General features: G+C 26.6%; 2 protein-coding genes across 2 annotated transcripts; one reads left to right on the forward strand and one right to left on the reverse strand.

Annotated features, from left to right (window-relative positions):
• Positions 1-783: 783 nt before the first annotated feature.
• On the reverse strand, positions 784-3095 carry LOC135924307 (glycosyltransferase-like protein gnt14). The gene is made up of 5 exons (XM_065459361.1): positions 2166-3095; positions 1976-2047; positions 1719-1902; positions 1375-1641; positions 784-1190 (listed from the first exon to the last, which is right to left on the reverse strand). The coding sequence occupies exons 1-5, from the start codon at positions 3093-3095 to the stop codon at positions 784-786; spliced, it is 1860 nt and encodes a 619-aa protein (XP_065315433.1).
• Positions 3096-5063: 1968 nt separating this feature from the next.
• Positions 5064-7813, forward strand: LOC135924308 (dr1-associated corepressor homolog). Its single transcript, XM_065459362.1, has 10 exons — positions 5064-5067; positions 6523-6603; positions 6650-6790; positions 6836-6895; positions 6941-7000; positions 7053-7133; positions 7178-7255; positions 7296-7391; positions 7436-7490; positions 7531-7813. The coding sequence occupies exons 1-9, from the start codon at positions 5064-5066 to the stop codon at positions 7441-7443; spliced, it is 609 nt and encodes a 202-aa protein (XP_065315434.1). The 3' UTR covers positions 7444-7490; positions 7531-7813.

Here is a 7813-nt window from a genome sequence, read left to right on the forward strand (position 1 = left end):
GAAAAACAAATAAAACGAAATACATAGTTAAAGGCTAAAATGTTTAAAATAAAAGTAATTTAAGTTAAACAAATTTAAAAAGTCAATCTCGATTAACATTCCCCTTCTTCTGAAAAACCTTCCCATAATCCATATGAGCTGTTATATGTCGTCCAAATGATTTATCAGGTTGTCAAGTTGTTGTATAAGTCATCTTAATCGTTGGCTTGTTTAAATCGTAAGCTTGATATCCTTATCGTAAGTTATAAATCGTAATTTTGTCATGTAGCTTGCTTATAGTACACAGTGGTTATTATTATCAATTTTTCAAAATTATTATTATCATTATTATTGTTGGAATATATGAATAATCGGAGAATTGATCACATTTGGATGTTAGAATAATAAAAGGATGATAAATCAACAAGATTGTTAGTTTAATTTATTTTTACATATTTTAATATTTTAAGTTATATAATCTTTTAGATAAACAGGTTTTTGTCTACTTCGTATCGGTCTAGGAATCGGTTTTACAAAATTTTTATCATTAGTTCTAATATTTTTGTCCACACTTCCGTCCTTCTTAGGAGAGTCGTGGTATGCAAATGTGTTATAGCACACGAATTTGATTGAAATTGATAGGTAAATCCCCATAGTCATTTATTATAGTGATATTTTCAACAACTTCATCATGACATTCTTGTGGCAATCTCGAGAGACAATCAGGAACAACGTTATATTTACCGGCTTTATACTTTATATTAAAATCATACCATCCTAATGTTATGTTCCACTTCTGGAGTCTTAAGGACATGGTACTATTATCCTTAAGACCCTTGGTAAAGATGTGAACAAGAGGTTTATGGTCAGTAATAATTGTATAGTGTCGATTAAGTATTCCTGGAACCTCTTTATAGCGAACATAATAGCGAGAGCCTCACGCTCAATATTAATGCAATTCAATTCGGATTTTAATAAAGTTCTCGACGCGAAAGCTATAGGTTTTTCTTTACCGTCTTTTTCAGTATGAAATAATTCGGCTCCTAAACCACATTTAGATGCGTCAGTGGCTATCCCTATAGGTAATTCAGGGGTAAAATATGTCAAAGCAGGAGGAAGACTAAACAACTTCTTAAAATTATTAAAACTTTTAGAGTGTTCTAAGTTCCAAGCCCATTTTTCTTTGTTGACGATTTTATATAGAGGATCGGCTATTTATGCAAAATTGTTCAAAATTTTCTATAGTAGCCAGCCATTCCTAGAAATGTTGATAATTCAGCAGCTAATTTTGGTTTTGGGATATTAATTATTGCTTTAATTTTGTCGTGATTAGCATGAATCCCCTTGGCGTCAATATCATGACCCAGGAACCTCACTTTGTTTTTAAAAATAAACTTTTGGCGAAGTTAGGTACTAACCCGTACGATAATATTCTCTCAAACACCTTTTTGATGTTGTTAAAATGTGCTTCATCGTTATTTCCAGTTATTAATAAGTCATCAATATAAAATATAACATCTTTCATATCACCGAAAATTTGATCCATGATTTGTTGGAATATAGCAGATGAAGTTTTCAACCCAAAAGGAAGTCTGGTAAATTGGTAGTATCCCTTATGTGTGGATATAGTCAAAAATTTTATGCTATTTTTATCAATCGGAACTTGTATAAAAGCATTTTTGAAATCGATTTTTGTAAATTTTTTCCTTCTGAAAGTTTAGCTATAAGATCATTTATACGTGGAAGTGGGTATCTAAAGTCTTCGAGAGCTGGGTTTATAGTGTCTTTAAAATCTGCGCAAAGCCTGATACTCCCATCATCTTTGTATACAGCGGTTATAGGGCTCGCCCATCGCACATCATTTACAGGCTCAATAATTTTTTCGTGTATCCATCTATTCAGTTCTTCGCCCACAAGATCAATCTTTGAATACGGTATGTCTTGGTGGTATTATTTTAGGTTGGGCCTCACATCTTAAATGTAATTTGACATTTACTTTGTTAATTGGTTCGCTAGTCAATTTGGATTCACAATCTTTTTTCATCTTCATAATTGGTGTCGACATTTCCTATGAATTTATTTAAAATATTTTTAAAAGCATTGATCCAGATTCTTCCTAATAACGCGTTCTTTCTCGACTCTACAACTACTGCTAATAAATATTTAGTGATTCCTTCATAACTTACTTTAATGATTTTAATCAGGTTTCCGTCGTAGGCTGTAAGCCGCAATCTGGATTTCTTTATTTCTCTTATACCAATTTTTTTAGCCATATCATGAGGTATGATGGTATACTTTGATCCAGTGTCAACCTGCATAGTTGTAGTAACATTATTTACTTTCAAAGTAGTTTTAAAAGCACTGTCATCATCTTTGTCTGTATTTTCAGCCAGGTTGTTGACATTGTAATCATTCTCATTATTGTCTTTGGCAGTGCCAACTTTATTTTCCCCAACTTCTTCAATGTTCATATTACAATTATTGCTATCGCAGAAGTTTTGATTATCATACTGGATTCGTTTTCTTTGATTAAAATCCTTCCACCGATTACGATCGTCATATTCGATTTGTTTTCCTTGGTTATCATTACTATGCCACCTGTTGTTTCCTTCATAATTATTTGAATTGTTGTTGTAAGATCGGTAATTATTATGATTTTGATCGTCACATTGAATCTGTCTCCTCTGATTATAATTAAACCAGGCGTGGTTCCTACCATAGTTGTTGTTATAAGATAGATAATTATTATTATGAAAGTTTCTGTTGCTATTGTTATACCGATAATTGTAATTTTGATAGTTACTATCATTAAACTGATTATTTCTATAGTTATTATTATTATAATAATTATTGTTTCTAACATTACTAAAATTCCTATTCCTGTTGTCGTTAACATTACTAAAATTGTTATCATCATAATTTCTATTCCTACTGTCAAAATTTTGCCTCGAATAATAATTAGGTCTATTATAGTTACTATTAATCTCATTCCTATTAGAAGTACTTTGGATATCTAAATTCTTATCATTATTCCTATTATTGTCATTATTTTTATTAAATTTGTCACTTTCTGATTTAATGTTAATACTATCTAATTTTCTTCCTATTTCAATCATTTCGTCTAATGTGTAGTTAATATTTTTATTTAATTTATTTTTTAAATTGTCATTTAAACTAGATGTTCTCAATTTTTCTTTTATGCGAACATCATTAATAAAATTACACTGTCTACTTAACTTAGACACTCTAAAAAAACCATTCAAAAAAGATTCCTCAACACCTTGTGAAGCAAGGTTAAACTTCCCAGTCAATATCCAAACATCTTGACTGGGTAATAAAAATTTTAATTTTTTAATAAAAATTTTATAATCTTTGATATCTTACTTAGTACATAATGACTTAATTTTATCGTATAGGTCATCAGATAAATTGCTCCGGATAAAATTGTTTGAGAGAAATAATCGTTAAGTCTCTCCAAATAAGTGTCCATCAAGCACCCCTCTAATTTTGTGAACTTAACTTTTTAAAACTTTATTTAAATTAGCAAAGATAAATATTGTCATTATTATGTATTAAATTTTTTTTTTTTATCCAAATTGCAAATTTTTATTTTAAAACTTTATTTAAATTAGCAAAGATAAATATTGTCACTATTATGTATTCAATTCTTTTATTTTATCCAAATTGCAAATTTCTATTATAAAACTTTATTTGAAATTTCTTTATTTATTCCTTTTGTTATTTTAATTATTTTTGCAAAGATTATAATTTTATATGGATGGGTTTTAATTTAATCGTCAATATGTATATTAAATCATCACAACACTGTAAGTTATTACAATTGCCGCAACTGTAGTTGCATCTGTATTATTTCTTATTTTTGGAGTACCTTATTATGTATTTAAACGTGATAAGTGATAATTAAGCACCTATCCCTATAATGTTATACACATACACGGTAGATTTCCAATTGCGGTAGTTTTGCGGGACATTCGCAAATAAAATATTTTTAATTGTAAAATTAAAATCGTTTTTTTTTATAGAATTTTATCTTGTTTACATTCTTTTATATTTAAAAAAGATCGTTGGTTTTTTTATAAATTAATATATTTTAATAAATCAAGATGTTATTTTATTTTGTATTTATATAAACTAATTATAAAAAATAATAGGCGGATAGGCTCGCAAAAATTTTTTTTAATTTTTATATTTCTACCGCAATTTTCATATTTTTCCCGCATAATACCAAATTTCTCTCGCAATTTGAAAATTTTGACCTGGGAACCCTGCTTCAGACATAGGCCTAGCCAGGTGGGGGGGGGGAAGAAAATCTACCCCCCCCCCCTTAGAAATTTTTACCTTTTGTGAATATCATTTTAATTATGCTAATAAAAAATATACCCCTTAGTCCTCTCCACACTCTGTGTCCCCCAAAAATGTATGCATATGTCTTAAACAATAAATTTTTTTAAACTAAAACTATTAATCATAATTAATACTTTTTTGGAAAAAGCATTATATATAAAAAAAGTGAAACCAAAAATGTTTTTTAAGAAATGAAATATAAGCCAAAGATAAGTCTTAAGTCAAAAGTGAAATGTTATCTAATATTAGATCCATAAAATTACTAAATAATATAATAAATAACTTCAATTTATTTATCTTAATAAAAGTAAAATATAATTATAAAACTATTAATAAAATTATATTATAAATTAAATTAAAAAAATCAACGCACAATAAACAGTGGAATATTATATGTCATAGATTTACAGTATATCTAATTTTATCAATTATCGCATGGCAATCAAATAATTTTTACCAATAGTTAATTATATATTTTACAGAGACTATAAAATATTGATAAATATCAAAAAATATCTTTTAAAGAATGTTAATGAAAAAAATTTCAGTAGCGTCAATATCTAATAAGGTAGGTTAATAATGCTTAATACCTTAAGGTAACCTATCAAATTGGTATTTTGTTTATTTTTTATTGATAGGCACTACCAAATATATTTGTAATATATATTTGAAAAATCGTGATTTTTGAAAGCCTCTGTGGCCTAGTCGGCAAGATAATCATGGGTTCGAATCCCAGCAATGATCATATTTTTTTTCTTAATCTAACCAGCTGGTTCCGTCCTTGGGGGAATGATATATAGGTGGCCGGACTCGACCACGTGATTCCATTATAATATATTAAATAATAAGGGTCTTATAACATTTTAATAAATTTTGGTCGGTGTTTAGCAAATTTGGTTGGTATTTAAAAAATTGCTATACGTTGACTTGGTAGCAGTGGCGTAGCTACGGGGGGGGGGTTTCGGGTTTGGACCCCCCCCAGAGCAATTAATTTTTTTTTTAGAATATTCGTTTAAAAGACTCAAAAGTGACTTTATATCAAATAAATACCATGAATATTTATATTTTTCTTGTTTTGATGTTTGTGGAAGGATATTATTACTTTTAATTTTAAATATATATATATAAATTATTCTGTATATTATTTTAAAGTCATTGATAATAATCTATTAATTTTAATAATATATTATTGATGCATTTTTAAAAAAATATTTATTATAAATTATCCAAGATATGGTTCGAAAATAATAATATGAAATAAAAAAGTGCATAATCTACCCCCCCCCCACTCCCCACCCCCCCCCCCCCTCAGAGCAATTTTTTTAGATTATTCGTTCAAAAGATTCAAAAGTGACTTTATATCAAATAAATACCATGAATATTTATATTTTTCTGGTTTTGATGTTTGTGGAAGGATATTATTACTTTTATATATATAAAAATTATTCTGTATATTATTTTAAAGTCATTGATAATAATCTAATAAATTATAATAATATATTATTTATGCATATTTAAAAAAATATTTATTATAAATTATCCAAGATATGGTTCGAAAATAATAATATGAAATAAAAAAGTGCATAATCTACCCCCCCCCCCCCCCTCAGAGCAATTTTTTTAGATTATTCGTTCAAAAGACTCAAAAGTGACTTTATATCAAATAAATACCATGAATATTTATATTTTTCTGGTTTTGATGTTTGTGGAAGGATATTATTACTTATATATATATATAAATTATTCTGTATATTATTTTAAAGTCATTGATAATAATCTAATAAATTATAATAATATATTATTTATGCATATTTAAAAAAATATTTATTATAATTTATCGAAGATATGGTTCGAAAATAATAATATGAAATAAAATAGTGCATAATCTACTTTCTCATGCTTTTGAGGTTAAAAAATATTTAATCCAGTGTACTAATTAATATCTTATGCATTATAGGCTCTATTGAAAATAATAAGGATGATGTAAATACACCAGGTCAAAATAACATTTAATATAAAAAATATTAAAAATTAATAGCTAACTATTTTTATTTTAGAATTTAAAATTAAACACCTAGTCATAGTTTTAACTAAATTAAAATTGCCAGTACAAACCACTTTGGGTAATTTATTATTTTAAATAATTTTGGCTAACCAAAATATTTTGACATTTATAAGATATACCCAAACGTGGGAGGGAAGAAAATGATCTTGATACACTCATTTATATACCCAAAGACCATATAAAATCACTACCTAGTACAAGTAATATAATCTATTAAGATTTAAATATTTTTTATTATAGATTTAGATATATCAAGTATTACATTTAATAAAAATGATGATAGTCAACAAAATGAACACACCAAATCACTAATTAATATAGAAAATCAAAATTTTAATGATGAACTTGATATCATAAGCAACAATTTACCACCCACATCAGGTATTTTATAATGACCTTATTTAAATGAATCACTAATTAATATAGAAAATCAAAATTTTAATGATGAACTTGATACCATAAGCAACAATTTACCACCCACATCAGGTATTTTATAATGACCTTATTTAAAGGAATCACCAATTAATATAGAAAATCAGAATTTTAATGATGAACTTGATACCATAAGCAACAATTTACCACTCACCTCAGGTATTTTATGAACTTATATGACCTTATTTAAATGTATTCATTTAAATTTTAGAAATACCTAGATACTCTATAAAAAATTATGATAAAAATAAGCTAAATACACTTGATCACTTCAAATCTCTACCTAGTAAAAGTAATGTTAACTATTACCTTTAAATATTTATATCATAATTTTAGGTATATCAAGTATCACATTGAAGAAGAATGATAGTAGTCAACAAAATATTATAGGCTGTATCAATTTAGAATTTAAAGGTTATCTAATATGTTGTTTTATTTTAATTTATTTTTATAGGAATATCTCAATTAATATTCACACCAAGGGGTAAAAAAAATAGTGATAACAAACAAAAAAATACACTAAGTCACAACAAATCACTATCTAATAAATGTAATGTAATCAATTACTTATTAATATTTACATTAAAATTTTAGATATATAAAAAATCTAGGGAGAATTTAAATGGAAATGAAGTTCCACTCATGTCAGGTATTAGTCTTATTTAAATTATATTTATTTAAAATCTTAGCAATTCCCACATACTCCAGAAAACTAAAGGATAATAGACAACCAATTATACTAGATCATTTAGAACCATCACCTACTACAAGTGATATAGTCTATTACTTTATACTTATAATAATCAAAAGTTGGTTCCAAAGCTAACATGTCATCTATGATTATTAGCCTAGGTTTCTCAATATTAATTTTAAACATCTATCATATATTGGTAAAAAAATATTGCCAACACAATTTTGATTTTTTCACTTTGAAGGATATCGACTTAAATTTACAGTTTAAAAAAAACATTT

The sequence above is a fragment of the Gordionus sp. m RMFG-2023 genome, chromosome 2 (genome assembly GCF_954871325.1).
Source record: "Gordionus sp. m RMFG-2023 chromosome 2, tfGorSpeb1-WG-v2, whole genome shotgun sequence".
In the NCBI taxonomy this organism is placed as follows: Eukaryota; Metazoa; Nematomorpha; class Gordioida; order Chordodea; family Parachordodidae; genus Gordionus; species Gordionus sp. m RMFG-2023.